At 42.8% G+C, this 19122-nt stretch overlaps 2 protein-coding genes across 4 annotated transcripts in view; both read left to right on the forward strand.

Annotated features, from left to right (window-relative positions):
• Positions 1-3692: 3692 nt before the first annotated feature.
• crispld2 (cysteine-rich secretory protein LCCL domain containing 2) lies at positions 3693-18229 on the forward strand. 2 transcript variants are annotated; one of them, XM_064313554.1, is made up of 15 exons: positions 3693-3883; positions 5728-6061; positions 6799-6917; positions 7869-8001; positions 10742-10857; positions 11285-11385; positions 11525-11710; positions 11972-12032; positions 12121-12187; positions 12613-12743; positions 12879-12922; positions 13006-13078; positions 13764-13839; positions 15210-15340; positions 16378-18229. In XM_064313554.1, the coding sequence occupies exons 2-15, from the start codon at positions 5810-5812 to the stop codon at positions 16427-16429; spliced, it is 1542 nt and encodes a 513-aa protein (XP_064169624.1). In that variant the 5' UTR covers positions 3693-3883; positions 5728-5809; the 3' UTR covers positions 16430-18229. The 2 variants fall into 2 exon arrangements, with proteins under 2 accessions (XP_064169624.1, XP_064169625.1); XM_064313555.1 differs by having other exon boundaries at positions 3695-3882; positions 5714-6061.
• A 500-nt stretch (positions 18230-18729) lies between these two features.
• zfhx3b (zinc finger homeobox 3b) overlaps positions 18730-19122 on the forward strand; it is a 394727-nt gene continuing 394334 nt past the window's right edge. For both annotated transcript variants that reach the window (XM_064312994.1, XM_064312990.1), the window contains exon 1: positions 18730-18823. The gene's annotated coding sequence lies outside the window, so the exon portion shown is untranslated. The remainder of the gene's footprint in view (positions 18824-19122) is intronic.

Below are 19122 nucleotides of genomic sequence, written 5' to 3' on the forward strand. Positions count from 1 at the left end.
TGAATTATAGAGACATCAAGTTAAGATTTTAAGAACTTTAGGGGCCCGTTGAGAGGAATACTAACCCATGAACTGTAACTGCAGCGTTCTCTTTTGATAATTTCCATGCACCTTGTCATCTCCCTTGGGTCTCTATCTCATGCATTCAGTCTGCTACTCCAAGCCTCCCCCTTGCCCTTTGGCCTTCCCAGGCCGTTGTCCTCTACCCTGAGCCCCTCCTACTTTCGGCCTCTGCCTCAGGCCTCGCCCCCTGCTGACTCCCCCGTCCGTCCCAAGTGCTCCTGTGAGGTGCTCCACAAAACAGCCCATGGTTGCTAACGACAACAAACAGACCTGGCTGACCCAGACTGTTGAGGATCCCCCCGGTCCTTCTCCAAATAAACTGTGGTTACGGGGGAGGCCTGTCTTTCTTAATGGTGCTGTTGTGGGGTACGGGGGTATCCCGGGGAATTGGGAGGTGTGAGGCCTCTCTTGGGCGGAAGTATCTGGACAGGGGCTCTGCTCGGCTCTGGTTACTGCCGCTGTCTGCTGCCCCGGGCATAGGAGATGTAGAGGATCTCATTCGGTGCTTAACTGATTCCCTCATCAAAGTCAAACTCTTCAAAGTGGAACATGGGGCATGTTTGTTCTGTAAGAACATTGTTCCTTCTCAGAAGAAGGTGCACCGTATGGTCCCGGAATGTCCCTTTTAAAATGTTTCCCTTTCTGGCCACTCTGCCGCAGAGTTGATCTTAATGGGCACCTTCGGGATGCTGTGCATCCTGTATTAGAACAAGAACTTGAGCATTGCATCCCGAGCAGCTGAATGTTTGCTGTCTGTTTGTACGTGATGGGCATTAGACCGAGGAGACCATGATGTCTGCACTGCAAATTCAGTCTAAGCATTCTTTTGTCTCTAGAGGTTCCGTAAACTGCTCTTTGCAAGAACAGGTAAAGATATGCTTGTTTCTGATCAAACGAGTTTGTTCAATTAAAATAGTTCCTGATGCAGAAATGGCAAATTCCTGCACAGAACAAAAATGCTTAAAATGTTTTTTTTTTCCTTTTTTAAATCTTTCAAGACATTCCAGCTTTTACTCCATACTGCTGTATTGCTATGCAGAGTGTCACAATAAATACAATTCTGTTAATTATATCTGAGTTTATCCAACTTGATACAGCTGAGCTAAGACTAAACACCGCAGTCATGGACCAGAATCCATGAGTCATTTGCACAATACGGGCCCTGTCTGGAGAGTGAAGGTGATAAACTGTCTCTACCCTGGGTTTGCATTTTTGTTGGGGGATCCCTGGACAGAGAAAGTGTGAGTGTGAGCTGCTGTTTTATTTAGAGCTCCTTTGCCGATATCATTGAGCTCTGCAGTTGTATAATGTGGCCTTTCTACAGCCTCCCCACAGCTGAAAGGTCAGTTTGAACATTTTCACATTTGTCATAAATCGAAACTTTCAAAAACTCCTCTGACTGCTTACCAGCTCTGCTATGGTTGGCCTCATCCAAGCCCTGCTGTTACTTTCAGCGAATAAAAAAACTATCTGTGGGGGGAACCTCACTATCTGACCTAGCAACCTCTTGGCTTACACTTTTTCACCACATAGCACATAAATTCTGTTCCAGCTGGAACAGTGAAGCATGGAAGCTTCCACCAACTCGTTAGGGGGAGAGAGAAAGAATATGGCCTCGCAGAGCAGTGTTTTTTTGGGACAGGGTTTTAGTAACATGTGAGATGTAGGAAAGCCAATGCTGAGGAAAGTGGGCGGGGAAAAGATTCCCCAGTTCAAGCGGCGTATCTTTTCATGATCATAGATCTGTCTGGAAGCCTGCAACTTTCCGAGCAGTACTTGCGCAGGGATAGAGGCTCTCCCCTCTATTTGTCACAGTCTGCGCCTTATGAATAGTCTGAAATGCATCGTGCTGTTCTGTAAATCAATGGAGAAGATGAAAGCTCCTCTTGTTTTGTACAGCTAAGTGCTGACTACCTCTGTTATTTAAGCCAAAAGGTAATGACTGAAAAATGACACTTCAATGAAATGATAGTTGATCTTGATGGGCAAGGAACTGTGGATTTCATAACTAAATATGAATCTGCTCGTCTCACCAGTGGCTGTCCCTGCTGACTCCCTGCTGAAAGTTTGTAAAAAGGACTGATCTGGGGCAGAAGAATCATTCTCAATCTACTAAGACTTTTTTGATTGCATGGTGTTGTTTAACCCCAGTAGGGTTTCCCCATCAGACATTTTGCATAACATTTTTTTTTTTTATCATAGCCTAATTCATTGTGAATATTTATTACACAGAAAGGTTTTTAGGGACTCTCCTAGTGAACCATTTTCTTTTCTTATGGTACTCAAAACTGTTGTATATTACGAAATCACCAAGGACATTGTGACATTTGTTGCTTGACTTTTTTTCTTTGCAATTTCCTTCTGTTAAGGAATGATGATTCTAGCGGCTAACTGTACAGTTATGCTTGCGCCACTTCTTGCTATAGCTTGCTTTTCTCTACTGTTATAGACATGCAGTCACCTTTGCCATTGTCCAGTAATGCTGGAAATGTGTGTCCTATCTCTGCTCATATTTAACTTTTCCCTTTATGTTCATTCAGTCCCATTGTTCCATGCAACCAAGTGCAACCCACTGTAAAATGCAAATTCAAAAACAAGTGCAATATGGGACAAATGAATTGTCCTCTAAAGGAATAGAGTTGCTTCAGGACTTAAATGACAGCTTTAAAATCCACAGCCTGAAAATCACTAAGAGTGGTTTTGTGTGTCATTGTGACAAACAGGCTCTCTTGTACACTCTCCAGTGCCGAAGGTCATAACTTTTTGAGTGTTTGGATGTAAGAGGTTCTCAGAAATCATTAAGAAGTCCTTCAATTGACATAGAGCTAAATGAAGGCCAGCTGACGTTCACCAGCTCGCAAAAAACAAACATCCCTCATTGTTGCCTGCGCAATTATATTGAAGAGAACCTGGAGGAAAAGCTAGTCCTGTAGGTGTCCCCCCACCTGTCTGTCCGTGTGTCTGTCCCAGTTTGACTACAAAGAAAAAGTGTGAGTTCACATGTCTGAGTTTGTGTATGTGTCTGCAAAATTAATCTGAGGCTTCACTGATTACCATTATCTGGAGGGGGAGACTGAAATGCGAACTATACATTGATTTTATGATTCATATTGAATAAAATAGACTCCTTGGAAATGGGGTGGTTGTTCATTGGACATCTTGGATGTACTGAACCAAACAAGACAGTCCAAAAGAGCATGCCGTCCCTCTTGTTTGATTAATTGCTGCTCTCAAATCACTTGTTCCTTTAAGAATTGGATAATAATAATAATAATAATAATAATAATAATAATAATAATAATATGGTAATAATAAATGAGGAGAAGTCCACTAGTCTTTGACATTCGTGCCATCCATAATTTGCACACAAAATTTGGTGGTTAGTATTCAATACTAAACTTGGAATTAATTCATTACGGTTGGTAAAGAAAATAATCGCGGAGCTTCTTGACAGTTATAGCCATTGTTTCGATGCCCGCCGTTTTTACCTCAAATTCCTATGTCAGGGTATGGGGGTTTGCCAAGAACATATCCTTCTTCGCCAAGGGGGGCGGCTGTCGAGGAGTTAAGGGGACGAGTTAAGATTTTTTATCGTCTCCTTTAGCTGGTCTCGTCGCTATAAAAGGCACTGGTCAGACGCTTTTAAGTCAATCAGAAGTCATAAACTTGTCCTACTGCCGCAAACCCAGAGATTGGGTAACTCCGCTGTTTAACCCATACAACGCCGAAAAGGGGAACCCAATACCTACCGACACAGAGACAGGAACGGGACTTGGGGCAAATCTCTGTAAGAACACGGAGAACAGGATTCCCCACTTTGGTAAGATGTGTTTTTTTAAAATAACGTATTTCAGACAGTATTTCGGCGTAGGTTGCTTTGTAGCTGATTCAGTGAATTAATTAAAGAAATTACATTTTTTGAATGGATGGCAAATATATATATATATACATATATTTCGTTTGGTTACATGAGGTTGGGATAATCATATTGGCATTGAAGCTATTGAAATTAAAGTTCTGAAATTTTCAGACTTTGAGCTGGCGATTAATTCGCTTCTCTGAGAAATTGTACCTTCTGTACTGGGACACGTTTTCCCTCTTTTTATAACTTTTTAAATAACTTTTGAAAAATATAAGATTCTATAAAATAATTGAATAAATTGAGTCTCTTAGAGATTATAAATGTATGTGAATCAATTCAAAATGAAATAACTACAGAGATTTTTTTTTAAATGTCTGTTTTATAAGCAGAAGGAATTTCTGTGAGTTGAAAGCATATTTATCTTTCTGTGAGCATCTCTTTTTACCCAGCAGAAGGCTGGCTGAAGATTGTTTGGAGGACAAAGACAGCAAAACTCATGCACAGGCTCATGCACATCTGTTTCATCAGTCTTGCAAAGAAATATTCGATATTTTGGCTTTTGAGGCTTTTAATTGCAGTGTTAGGAAATACTGTTTGTACCTCATACTTGCTGTATGTGTTAGCGTTTGGTGCTCTCTCTCTCTCTCTCTCTCTCTCTCTCTCACACACACACACACACTCTTTCTGTCTTTCTTTCTTTCTCTCTCATTTTACTTTGGATCAGTCAAGGGAGACTTAAAAATCAGGTCAAATAGAAGACCACATTACAGTCTGAATCAATCAAGCTATTTTATTTGTGCTCTGGAGCATGAACCCACTTGATTGCCTTCCTTCCAGACAAATTATGAATCACCATGGTGTCATTAAGGAAAATGAATGGGTCTTAAGAGTAGCCCTATGATGCTTACAGGTAGATCATTTCCCTTTTGAAATTTGATAAAACCAGCAGCCAGTTACTCACTTGTATTGTTTTATTCATCCATTTGAAGTAGGTGGATTGCCACAGGTCTACAATCATTTATTGTCATCCCAAGACATTATGCAAGTATCTACAATAGTCAAGTTAAAAAGACAAGTATTATCTAATTATCTAATGTCCTGGCTGATTGTAGCAAGTGATTCACTGTTGAATGTTACAACAGACTGGGCACTTGCAACATTCACATCTTGCAGGTAGGTGAAGAAATCCTGTGGTAATATTGACAGCGCCCCACCACAGAGCATGGTGTAATATGCAAACTGCTGTATTTTACTACAAGTTCTTGCCCAGCAGGAGCATACTTCAGAGTGAGGAGTGGAGAACTTCAGTCATTGGCTGCCTCTGAATCAGCACACTTGCCTACTATTGAGCATACAAGTTGTATACAACCTGCATACTCAATAGTAAGAAAGGGTGCTGATTTGGACATGGCCATTGTTTTTGTGGTAGATGTGCAACTGATCATTTTCTCAAGTGTGGTTCTCAGAGACTGCTCCCTCTAGTGGCCATGCGTTTTAAAACTTCTTAATATTATAACAGGAGTCCAAGTAAATTGTTTACAGATTTGTTTGGTATAATTCATGCGGAAGGGAAAAAATGTATTTTGTAAAAGTATTAATGCTCCTCATTTAGCATTTATTAAAAAGGTCCACGAAAGACACGCTGCCGGTGATGTTTGCTGTCCGGTGTTTTCTGGCACTGGGGTGCGTGTGTGCTTCTGCTCACCAAGCCGCCTGGCCTGGTGCGTGCGCGCTCCTCTGAAACCTGCTCTGTGGGCTGCGGGCCTTTGCCGACTGTGTTTTCCTTCGGTCCGTGTACACAGAGCCGATCGGCACGAGGCGCACAGGCGGCCCACTGTAGTCTGCGGAGGAGAGGAACACAGACGTCCAGTGACAGAGCGGGAGATGAACGCTGCCATGCCCTGGCTCGCTGCCCTCGCCCTGCTGGTCCTCGCCGCGCGCCCCGGGGCCGGCTTCCTCCTGCCCGACTCCTCCGAGCTGCGGCGGCTGCTGAGCCGGTACCTGGACGAGGCGGACCAGAACCGCACCGGCAGGGCCCGGCGAGCCATCCAGTGGTCCGACCGCGAGGAGATCGTCCAGCTGCATAACAAACTGAGGGGCGAGGTGCAGCCCAGTGCCTCCAACATGGAACACATGGTGAGAGAGACAATGGGGGGAGGGGAGGAATTAAAATTAGAATTCATTCTCAACCATCTCTGCAGCATGAGCACAGGGTGACTTAGTTCTCTATAGCACCCTAATCTGCTATGGGTCAGAGAGTAGTGTTAAAGAGAGTCTTACTGCGGGAATGAGACAGACAGTAGAAGAGTTGGAGAGCAGTGTGTTGAGTGGAGAGAGTGAAGGACAGAGCTGGGCAGTGCAGTCAGCGGAAGACTGGAACTGGGTGATGGAAAGCCCTCAAAGCCAGGCTCCAGCAAACACAGATGGCCAGTGCTTCAGGAAGGAGGAAGGAGAAGTGGGGAGAACACCGAGACCGTGGAAATTTACTGAGGGGAGGAAAGACACTGCAGCCCCAGACTCCTGTCCTGGACCGAGCGTCTGTGTGAATGTGACAGAGCCTAGTCATAGCCCCACTTCTCCTTCACTGTCTTTTTTTCGCCCAGATTAAAAGGTTAGCAGATGAATAAGTGATTTGATCTGCTGATTGCTACTTGTTTGCAGTGGAGCAAAGCCAGACTCCAGCCGTCTTTACTGTCTTGGCTGCCAGAAATGTTTTGCTTCTTTTGAGTCTCTCTCTGCAGGTTTCTGCACGGGGCAGGCAGTGGACACGGGTGCTGAACCAGCCGGAGCACGGGGCCCACAGAGGCCACGTTTCGCAGATCGCCGCTGCAGTGGGAGAGTGTGTGTGACAGGTGTGTGTCTCCTGTCCTCAGGTGTGGGATGAAGACCTGGAGGCTTCGGCCATGACCTGGGCGCAGGAGTGCAAGTGGGAGCACGGGCCCTCGGACCTGCTCATGTCTATCGGACAGAACCTGGCAGTGCACTGGGGCAAGTGAGTGTAGGGTCACTGCTGCAAAATCTGCACTAAGCATACATGCATCCCATACCCACATTGATTCCATTCACATGTACATGCACTAAGCATACATGCACCCCGTACACACATTGCTCACACTCACACTTACATGTGCATGCACTAAGCATCCATGCACCCCATACACACATTGCTCACACTCACACTTACATGTGCATGCACTAAGCATCCATGCACCCCATACTCACATTGCTCACACTCATACTCACATGTGCATACACATGCCCCATACTCACATTGCTCACACTCACATGCGCATGCACTATGCATGCATATACCCCACGCATACTCACACTGACATGTGCATGCACTAAGCATGCATATACCCCATGCCCACATTGCTCACACTCCCATACGCACATTGCACACAAACACTCACACAAAAGATCAACAGCCTGAAAGTCCTGTGGATAACTGTAGCCAAAGCAGGCTTAATAGTTCAGCTTTACCTCACACACAATGTGTACTATACAGTCAGTGTGTGTACTGGAAGAAGATGAGACAGTGCTTTTGGCAGCAAGTGTTTGTACTGCAGGTGGTATTCCAGGAATCTGCAGCCTTTCCAAGAGTTCATTTCTCTTCCAGTCCCAGCGGCAAGTGCTACACTGGTCATTTTGTTTGATAAATTTAGCACTTTGTGATACCTTAAAAAGAAATGTTTTATATTAAGGTGCACAAGAAATGCAGTATGTCAGGCTGGTGTGCACTGTTTACCTTTGCATGTTGGCTGGAGTCAAAAAACAAACTCCAACATCTGCCCGCTGGAGCAGAGTCAGATTCATTAGCAGAAAGCGCTTAACCTGCTCCGAGAACAACCCGGCGTCTGTCTGGTCCTCCATACTTTTCCGCCGTGCCCCTGTCTGTGTGAGCGGGCGAGAGGCTCTCACTGACGCCGAGCGCTCCCCGCAGGTACCGCTCCCCGGCCTACCACATCCAGGCCTGGTACGACGAGGCCAAGGACTACACTTACCCGTACCCCGAGGAGTGCAGCCCCTGGTGTCCCGACCGCTGCACCGGGCCCATGTGCACGCACTACACCCAGGTGAGAATCCACATCAAACAGAGGGGCGAAGGGGCAAGGTTCTGAGCATGAAACCTCCACTGCGATCTACAGTACAGTGGGAATTTAAATTTAACACTGAGGTTTGGGAGCAGGTGTGAATCATAGATGTGACGATTTAGTACAATTTTACTATTACAGAAGATATGTTAACCACAGAAGGTTTTTTTTTTTGGGGAAAGTATAAATATGTGTAAAAATATGGAAATATATAAAAAAAAATATGGAAAATATTATTCCTGAAGACAGCCATGGTTCTCCCCAGTACCCTTGCTGTAACTGAGCACAGATGAATCAAATAGACACATAGTACACATGGTGCTAGCATGGATAGACAACACGTGTCATGATTTATGATTCATTGGGACTGTCTGACAAACCTTTGGAGAAGAGCTTCTCTTGGTTATTTCTCCTCCATTGCCTGTCAGATATGCTGTTGGTCCCATCAATCATTTGGCTATTCCAAAATTGGTTCTCTTCCCATCTCTGCAAGAATTCAGCTGCTTTGGGCATCTATTCATGTTGTTAATCTCCAGTCTGTAGTATTTAATGTTTTTGCTGTGAATCCATCAGACCCACAAACCTGGGTTACCTTGACAATCAATTCTTGGGTCATTGTTGTTTATTTACAAAAATAAACCTCCTTTATCAAAAATGATAATTACTATTGTAAAATTATTCATAGATACCAATCTTGTTCTTTCTAACAAAGAAAGCAATTTATTCTCATTGCATACCTAAACTGGTTCCAAAGCAATCTCGAATGATAAGAAATCCAACCTCATCCTCTTCAATGATTAAAAAAAGTTTTGTCAAGCAGACAAAAGTTCAGGGTTGAGATTCATCTGAATTTCTATTTAATGGGGATATTTTAACCAAAACATGTCAAGATTTACCTTTTATGTTATTTCCCCCCAAAAAGCATTCCCTATTATAAGCTAGCATTTTGTATTGAAATTGGGCAAGTTTTTCCAAATTCCCGAGCTTGACTTCCCATGGAAAGTTAAGGTTTCCAGGAATGAATCAGAAATTTTCCAAACCTTTGCAACCCTAAACATTTCACACCTCTCTGTCCTGTTCACTCGTGGGACCAGGTCATCACGTGGAAACTCATTTCGTATATTTCTGTCTGGCGTGGGTTTCTGATGGCTGAAAGCAGGGAATAGGGCCAAAGCCTTGTGCGATCTCCCCATCGCCGCCTTTCATCTCCTCAACCCCTCTTGGGTTTGCCTTTAGGCCAGCAAGCTTCTCGGTGTCAAACACTTCCTAGCGGCTTTTCGGGATCAAATTGAGCTGGGAGAGCAGTCATTAATGGCAGCTCTCATCCGCTGCAGGTTCGCTGAGTCACCTTCAGAGTGAGTAGAGCCAGGTGCCTCATTCTAGGGAATTTCCTGTAAGCGGAGACTTACTTTGGTCCTCATTTGGAATATACTTCACAGTTTATGGAATACTAGCTGGGGTTTGGATTATCTATGTAAATGTCTTATTGTGCTGCACTGCCAGCTAATCCCAAAATGGATAACGTTACACCAAATGCAGCACTTTGATAAACATATTCCATATATACAACCAATATAATACATATAATTGAAACTGTACAATGTAAATGACTGAATATATTCCTTAAATAGAAATTTAAGAATGACGGGCATCAAATTGCATTACATCCAGTCGGACAGGTGACTAACATGACATGCATGCCCATCATACTATTTCAATCAGCATATTGGGCCAGATTGTACTGTGTAAGACATTTCATTAAACGCCACTTGGTTCTCATGCATGTTTTTGAGGGCTGTATTATAAATTAATTATGGTGGTGTGATATTTATCTCGGCCCTTACGGTGCTTGTCCTGCCCAGCATAGCAGGGAGGCTTGTGCTGGCGCTGGCCAAAGGTTAGCTTCCGCACTGGTCCCCAGTGACCTCATCAATCAGTCTCCACCGTTAGGCCACAGACACTGCTTCCTGTTGCAGGAGAGGGCTGCTCTGCAGGGATGGAGGGTTGGAAAGAGTGAGAGATGGCGAGAGAAAGGTTCCAGTGAGCTGTTTGGCCTCGTGCTTTCTCTGCATGCCTGTGGGGCGCTAACACCTTTATTACTTTCATCCACCAGATGTCTGATAAGTCATCATCACTGAGGTTCAATTCAATTTGATTTTATTTTACTTGTATAGCGAGACACAGTGACAGTACCACTTGACAGTGGTAATACAAAAGAATATTGGGGAAAAAAACTGGCCTGGACCCCCAAAAAGTGAGCAAATGAGGAAGTAAAAAACTCCCCAGTGGGGAGGGAAACACTCAAACGGTGGAGAGAAGAAACTCCCCAATGGGAAGAAATCTTGGGAAGAATCTGGATATAAAGGGGATCCCATCATCCAGTGGCTGGCCCAGTGTAATAGCTAACATAGAATATTATGATAGAAAGAATATTTAAGATAAATAGATATTGACACTCTTCCAGAATTAGACCTAGATGGTGATTTGTTTGGACAGAAATGGCTACGGTGAAAAGCTCCTGTGTTTTGATTTGAGTTATAACTGTAAAATGATATATTTCTGCTCACCACCGACAGAGCTTCCCACTGTGATCTCAGTTCAGTAATCCACAATGAATCACTGAATGGAGTGCAGCACACTGAATGGAGATCAGTTTTGATGGGGAAGCGAGGTTGGAAGGAGCTTTATAATGAAGCAGACATTTTTATCTGCCTGATTTCAGCTGGTGTGGGCCACCACTACTAGAGTGGGGTGTGCGGTGCACGTGTGTCCCAAGATGGATGTCTGGGGTGATGTTTGGGAGAACTCGGTCTACTTGGTCTGCAACTATTCCCCGAAGTAAGACGTCTCTCCTCCTCTTCCTCTCCTCCTCGCCTTCCATCCTCCTTCAGCTGCTCTCCTCTGCTCTCTGGTGCACAATTCCATACTCATGTGTCACCTTTTGTGTTTCCAGCTGTGCGTTAGACTTATAATTTGAAGTGTCAGTTTATGAAGTAATTTTGCGCTGACATAATGAGGTCACAGCAACCAGCAGAAAGCAAGACTGAGAAATTATGAAGAAAGGGAAATAAAATCATGGAATCACATGGCTATTCTCTCCCAGACATTTATAATTATTTTCTTAACATCACGGCAATGGAGAAAACTTTCATCTGTAGAATTTCTTAGCAGCCTGATATAGTGCGTAGAGAATATAAATGTACTCACTTGTTGGGTGATGTACTCAGTCAGGCTGAACTGTGCTGATCAATGTGTCCCTCATCAGGGGGAACTGGATTGGAGAGGCCCCCTACCAACATGGTCGTCCTTGTTCCCAGTGTCCACCTAGTTACGGAGGTGGCTGCAGGGAAAACCTCTGCTTCAATGGTGAGCCCTTCACTGTGGATTTGTAATTTCTGTTGTGCTATAATGAGGCCGCGATTCACATTATCAGACATTGATAAACTGAGGAAGTGAATCAAAATGACCTGAACCCCCCCCCCCCCCCCCCCCACACCCTTCACAGAAAGCCCCGTGGCACCTCGTCGCCCTGAGACTGAAGATATGAACGAGGTGGAGATGGCTCAGGTTCCAGTGCAGCCCCACACCACCACCACAAAACCGTCCCCCAAACCAAAGGCCAAGCCTAGAGCTAGGCAGCCCTCGGGGCCCAAAGCCAGCACACCCCAGCCTGCTGACAGCGCCTTCCTTGGTGAGTGGCGATGGAAGGCAGGGAGTATCCCTGTTTTAGTAAAACTAAGGATATCAAACTAAAGCCTGACTTGAGATTTGTTAGAACCTTTGTGTTTCTGACATAAAGTGAAGAAGACGCAGGGTTTGCATTATCAAGTTATGTAATTTTGTAATTTTAATGTAATTCGTAATAATATGTAATAATAATAATAATAATAATTATTATTATTATTATAATAATAATAATAATAATAATAATAATATTTTTATTTTTTAACAGCTCAGAATGTTAAGTGTCAAACCAGAATGCGTGACAGGTGCAAAGGAGCAACATGCAACAGGTCAGTCAGCCTGGTCTTAGCGCTCTGATAGCTCTCACTGCTCTGGGTTGTACTGCCCACTCAATAACAACCTTCTTCCTCCCCACAGATATAACTGCCCCGCTAACTGTCTGAACCAGAAGGGCAGAGTGTGGGGGACTGCCTTTTACGATGTGGTAAGTCTGTTACTTCAAGCACCATGGCAGAGCATGTATTTAGTAACAATGTCATGATACAGCGTTCAGGTTACATGCTGAGTGTAAACGTTGCTTCACAAATGTGATGCACAGCCACAGTATTGCCCAAAGAAAGATGGTTTCAGTTGTGCAACTATTGCTACACTGTTCGAGCGAACACCTGCAAACTGACCACCGCAGCTGCAGAGGAAGTTCAGTCCTCTGGTGCAAAGACTGTGCATGCTTGATTGGCAGAAGATGTTGCAGGGGGACAGGATTTAATTGCGATTGGACATTCTAAATTTGGGAATGAAGTGAAACGAGGCGATGTGTTGTTTTTGATTTGACATGATGTGGAAGGAAGTGAGGAATGCACAACATCTGTTCATTTGTTTCTGTGGAAACCTGCTTTTTCAATGTTTCAGCAATCAAGCATCTGCCGTGCTGCAATCCACTATGGGGTAATCGATAACAATGGCGGTCTGGTAGACATCACAAGGAAAGAAAGGCTCCCATTCTTCATCAAAGCAACGAAAAATGGGATTGAATCCTTAAGGTACTTTTTTGCCCTTAAATGTCTAGGGACTTTTTTTATGGCTGTCACGTAGCTCAAAAATTTAGATGAGTTAAATATGAAATATAAACTGCTATATTATGCCGAATGCTTAAGCATCCTTTTTTCTCTTCACAGTAAATTCAAGCCTGGAAATGCATTTGTCGTGGCAAAAATGGAAGGTTTGAAAATCTCTTAAAACACGTTGTCTTTCAGTTTGAATACTTTTTCTGAATTCTATGTAACACAGGCCTTTTCCCAACAGAACGGACTGTGGACTGCTATGCCACTGTGGCTGAAATCTGCCCCTTTGAGAAGCCAAGTGTCAACTGCCCAAGGTGCCTTATTTTGCATCATGTATGTTGACGTACTAAGTGAAGGAAGTTGGAAAACAAGAGATTTACTTTTCAGTTTTAAAACCTCAAATTAAAGGATTAAGGCTGTGGGCCAATGCTGAAAACCATAATTAAACAAAATATGCTTCTTCTAATCCTTTGTTCCTGGGAAGTTAGACACTGATGGAGCAGATAAGGACAATGAACAGCACTATGTTCTCCAAAAAGATGTGTTCATGTCCAACACACTTTTCTTGCTACTACTTTTGTGTTACTTTCAACACATTTTGCGTCAAATGTGTTGTCATATTTTTGTGTTACAAACATACAATGTATGTGTTTCAAAGGGAGACTAAAGTAACTCAAAATGTGTTGTCCTTAACTGCACATGGATATGTGTTAAAAATGACACACTATGTGTTGTTTTTAACATATCTGTGCAGAGCTATACTATACTCTCAAAACAAGGAATTTAATCATTTTTAGCACACCTCCATGTCTAGTTAAAGACAGCACAGTCTGCTTTAAAAAGTAGCACATAAATAGCATATAATATAATAACTTTATATTAACACATCCTTTTTGAGAGTAAACATTTTATGCTCTCAGGCCAGTGAGCCTTCAGTGCAAAAGAAGAAACTAATGACCTCGCAGTCCATGTGACCATATTCTCTGTGTTTGTCCTCAGAGTGCTCTGTCCTGACGACTGCAAGAATCAGCCGTCTCTTTGGGCTCCTGTTGTGGGAAACGTCTTCTACTCAGACGTGAGTATCGATCTGCCTCAGATCTGTGGGATGATTCCTAGCAGAGAACGGCTCACTGCCACCGAGGTCATGGTGGTATAAAATGATCACACAAACGCGACTGAGCGAGAGTGCGAACACGGATTGGCTGAAGTATAGAAGGGCTTGTGGTATTGGCAGAGACTCCCTGCTGACCCGTGTGTCAGGAGTGGCCGGACTGAGTCATGCATAACTGGGGCAGTACGGATGTGCTTGTGCTCCTGGCTGGAGGCTCTGTTGGCTCAGGGGAGCACAGGGGAGGGGGGGAGGGGGTGACCGGGGTGCTTGGGTGGGGGGAATGTGTGTTGGGGGGGGTGGGGGGGGGGGGGGTTGGGCTGCCTCTCTCGCCAGACAACAGCGCTGAGCTGTGTGTCGTGTGGCGGCTGCTTCAGTCAACACGGCTCCCTGCCTTATCCGGGCTCACTGTCCACCTTTTACTCAAAATGGCCGGGCCTTGGATTAGTAAACTGATCCTGGACCAGGTTTTTGCGGCCTAGAACATATCCTGAGATGAAAGGAGGAGAAAAGTGGTTGTGAAGCAGGCTTTGTTTCCGTCAGAAGAGCTGCACCGTGAAGCGCGGCGATCTCGTCTTCCTGGCCACACATCAGAGCGCTTACACACAGGCTCGGACGCATCTGAATTTCACCTATTTTTTGAGAGTTCAGGCCGGGACAGACTCCAGGGTTCGCATAGAGCGCTTGCTTCCCTCTGGTCGAAAGAATGCAAAACAACGTACAGCAGAGATGGATACACCAGGTGCAGCTGGGGGTACGGCAGACACTGTAAGGCTGGCGGGGGTTAAGGCAGTTGGCTGCGTTCCAGCAGGGCTGAAGGATTTTTGGTAAGGCGTTTAGACCAGAGGCCCGTGCACTCCAGGGGAGGATGGTGGGGAGATGAGGGGAATATCAGGATAGTGGAACAGCACGTGTCTGTTGGATGTCTTGCTGGTGCACACACAACCCCTGGGCTTGAACAGCTGTGTTTAGAGAGACCCTGATTTTTTTTTTTTTTTATTTTTTATCCTAGCCCAGCGTGCTGTGTCCTAAAGTTTCTGGGCATTTATACTTTTTAGTCTTGTATAATGATTCACACTCTAATCTTTCTATGACAGCAGGGATTTCCTATATTATTATTATTAGTATATTAATAATGTGTGTGTGTGTATCTATGGTTATGCGGATGAATGAATGTGTGTGTGTGTCTTTGTTTATGTGTATGAATGAATGTGTGTGTGTGTGTGAGTGTGTGTGTGTGTGTGTGTGTGTGTGTGTGTGTGTGTGTGTGTGTGTGTGTGTGTGTGTGTGTGTGTGCAGTGGAGCTGATGATTCTCTCCTGTTCTCCCTTCCATCAGAGCTCCAGTATCTGCCGGGCAGCCATCCATGCCGGGGTGATCAAAGCCAGCGGGGGCTATGTGGATGTCCTGGCCCTGGATAAAAAGAAGGGCTATGTGGGCACACTGAAGAATGGAATCCAGTCAGAGAGGTACCCTTTCCCCATCCCTCCTCTTTTACCCTGGCCTTACGCACGGGCAGAATTACATGTGATGAAATCTACTTTACTTTTAATCATATTAATTCCTTAATACGGAATGCCGCTTTGTTTCTGAAGCCACGCAGGGATTTGCAGATAATTCTCTGGCAAGTCAATGGCAGTGAACCGCCTTCTCAAAACTGAGGTTTGCTGAGGCAAACTCAAGCATATTGCTCTTTTTGATGATCCAGCTTTGAGAAAACAGGGTTAGCCACCCATGTAGGCAAAACCTTATTAAAAAGGACATTATTGCCCCCTCTCCAGTTTCAAGTGGGTGGAAAATGTAATGTGTGATGGTATGTAATTAGGGTATATCTGGTGCCAGTAGGGTTGCTGCTCTGAAACATTTCTGGATGTGGCAAAGCATCACGAGTATTTAAAAAATGAATAATAACAGGCGAGGCAGCCAAGCACAATATTCAGTAGTGGTGTATAGAATGGAGTACAGCTTAAATAACTATGAGGTAGTAACTACTCATGAATTACAGGTATGTGTGTTATGGCTCAGTCATTTGCTTTGTTAAATGCTTCAACAAAATCTGTTTTATAACTTAGTTTTCCCTTTTGTAATGAATAAAAATACTTTCAGCACTGAAACCAATAATATTCACAAGTATTTGAAGTAACATTTCTTTGTGCTTTGGTGTGTCATCAAATGCAATATATATATTTGTATATTTTTACTGAATACCAGCAAGCAAAAAAAAAAAACAAGGCAAGGAAAAACTAAACTGTACCTGTTTGTTACAGGAGTGTCCGTTCTTATCTGACAAGGACCAGTGTGGGTGCAGATTTTTGTTTTAGCCCAGACTAAGACTAAGATTCTTCTTCTTGATTGAAGACCACGATTAGTTAAAAAGTTAAATCAGGTGTTGTAGTGCTGGGCTAAAACAAAACATCTGCACGCACTGGCCTTTAAGATTGGACATCCCTGGTTAATAAGATTAGAAGGACCGGCCACATAATTATCCTCTCTTGTCTTTTTGTAGTAAGAGCAGTCCAGAGGGAGGCTCCTTCCGTGTCTTTGCTGTGAGAGAGTAAGGAATTTTTTCCACCAGCCGACCCGGGGACGTGGGAGAACTGCCCAAAAAACAGGAATTCCCCAAATGATGGTGCCACGGCAACTGCTCAGATCCATCTCACCCGCTCGCAGTCAAGGGTCATGTTGTTTTCCTTCAGCACACGGCACATACCTACCCATTATGAGCCAATGAAAAGGTTATTGTTGACATGGTTTGCCCAATCAGGAGAGGGTGTGCTTGACGAGAAAAGCCCAAAGACATTCAAAGCTGAACTTCACAGTTATCTCATCCACTAATCATCAATAGATCAATAGCGAGTAGTCCACGATGCAGGAGGAAATGGTAGTTTTGCTTCTTGTGTATAACCTACAGTTGTTGCTATTTGTGTTCATGAGTAAGAATTTAAAATTCTATATATTATCAATGACGTATTTAACAGCAGTGCTGATTATATCCGTCTTGAAATGTAGGCTAAAATTAAATGCTTCTTATTTTATGTCTTTAATACACAGGAACGTACTGTATATTGATCACACTTGTGCTTAATCATTTTGTACATATTCAATTTGCTACTTTTTCAATGGCTGATGCCAATGCCCTTTTAATATTCTATGTGTTTTTGAAGCTGTTTTCTGCTTCAGTTTTGACTTAAGCTTCTCTTACTTTTTATTTAATGGCAGACAGATCATGGTCTTTAAACGGCAGTGTGTGCAAGAGAGATCTAATTGGGTTTATTCTGTTGTGTTCAATAGCAGACAAACTAATACAGAAATTTACCAGGCAGAGTAGAGGTGGCATTCCTCTACTGTGACTAAATGTAGCTAGTACACAGGTATGCTGGTGTGTATTCAAGTATCAATATTCTGCAGACTTTGGGTGCAAAAAAAATGTTCTGCTCTGGAAAATTAGAGGATTGTTGTTCATTTATTAGCTTAATCATTATTTTACATAATGTTGGCGTCATCCAAATTAACGTAAGTCCACACTATTAATGTTCATTATGTATCAGAATTAGCCTGCATGTAGATAACATTCTCTTCATTTAAGCCCATTACAGTACATCCCCCACAAAGGGGCCTTTGTTTAATTTACTATACAATTTATCATGAACTATATTGTTTTCTGATACTCATACCTCACATTCTGGACAAATCTCTGAATGTATGTCATACTCAATCCAGCATAAAAAGCTAAGGGCTTTTTATTTGCAACTTCAGTTACAGTTCATGCTTTTGAAAACAATGAGGGAAATAAAAACAGTGCCCAATGTGGATCAATTTAAATCACTCACACACAGCAAATAAATCCAATGGTACTTATCTAATAGGCATAATGCTGAGCAAGTTATATGCAGGAGGCCATGGTCAGTGAATTCTGAAAATTTGAATTTTTTGTATTTATTTGCCTTAGCCCTTTTTGCCAGAAACAAGAGTTGAAATTGGGTGAGGGGGGGAGTCATTTCTATTACATTATCTTTCATTCCTCTGGGCTAGAATTATGGTAGAGACTAGTTAACTTTCCCCTTCTGCTCCTTTAATGGCTACCTCAGTCCTTTTTGCTGTGTCCAGTTTAAACTGCTTGGGGAATCTGGGAGAAAACTTCATTCACTTTTTTGTACAGCTGCTGAAATCTGCATTGTGTAAATACTCTAAAGGTCTTTTTTATTATATAAGTCTTTTCTTAAGGTATCTGTTGTAAATGTGTCTGTTGTGAAAGTGCCTTATAGTGTGTGATGTGTTGTTTTTATACAGATGGCTAAGCTTTTATTTTATTTTTTATTAAGTTTGCACAGTTTGAAAATAAATTTAAGGGAAATATATCTTGTTTTTTGTTTTTTGTTATAGAAGCAGATTGGATAGTCTGCCCTCCATGGGTATTTTCACTGAATTCATGCCAGGGAAACAGGGAGGGTTACATTTAGAGGGGATGTCAATGTACAAAATGTGCTGTGCCAAGGAGTCAAATCCCCAGCTGAAAGGGTGGACATGTACATATGTTTACTGTAATAATATACATTATTATTATTATTATTATTATTATTATTATTATTATTATTATTATTATGCATGTACATTTTATACCCATAAATGGTAATTTATTGCTGTTTCTCAGAAATATGTCAATATTGTTTTCATAAATATGCTCACCCATTCAGTTTTCATTCAGCAGAACTGTTGCTAAAATACAAAAACGATGCACTGACTAAAGTCATTCATACTGCATAGGTCAGATGATCCCAAATGCACACTTGTGCTGTGACTCCTCCCAAACTCTGAGACTGAATCAGCTGCACCTTTGTCCTCTTAGTGATTGACATTCACATCCAAACTGAGTAGGCCCAATCTAAATCAGCTGTTGTAGGCCAATTGAGGCGATCACATGACATAAGACTGGACTTCAGAGAACAAAAGAGGTAAAAGATCTGAGAATTTATACTGATTAAAAATATACAACAGTTTTATTATGTTAGAAATGGAGCTTAGATCCATTTTGCTTACATTCACGGCAGATTATTATTAGATGACCTTCAAAGAAATGTTTAAAGTTACATCTGGCTGGTTTGACCCAAACTAATCATATAAACATGAGATTAAACAGGATTCCATTTAAATGGATGATTTCTCACTTTAATAAAAACCTGCATAGTTTTCTTAAATTCTTCTTTCCATTTCCTTCAGGACAAGAAAACATTCAGTAATTATACTTCTAATT

This window comes from Anguilla rostrata, chromosome 16, assembly GCF_018555375.3.
Source record: "Anguilla rostrata isolate EN2019 chromosome 16, ASM1855537v3, whole genome shotgun sequence".
Classification (NCBI taxonomy): Eukaryota; Metazoa; Chordata; class Actinopteri; order Anguilliformes; family Anguillidae; genus Anguilla; species Anguilla rostrata.

What these genes read in the sequence shown, in the direction of transcription:
- crispld2 (XM_064313554.1), top strand. Translation starts at nt 5,810, where the DNA reads ATGAACGCTGCCATGCCCTGGCTCGCTGCCCTCGCCCTGCTGGTCCTC. An exon ending in CTGGCAGTGCACTGGGGCAA is followed by an intron (nt 6,918 to 7,868) that starts GTGAGTGTAGGG and finishes CGCTCCCCGCAG; the next exon opens with GTACCGCTCCCCGGCCTACC. An exon ending in GGACTGCCTTTTACGATGTG is followed by an intron (nt 12,188 to 12,612) that starts GTAAGTCTGTTA and finishes TCAATGTTTCAG; the next exon opens with CAATCAAGCATCTGCCGTGC.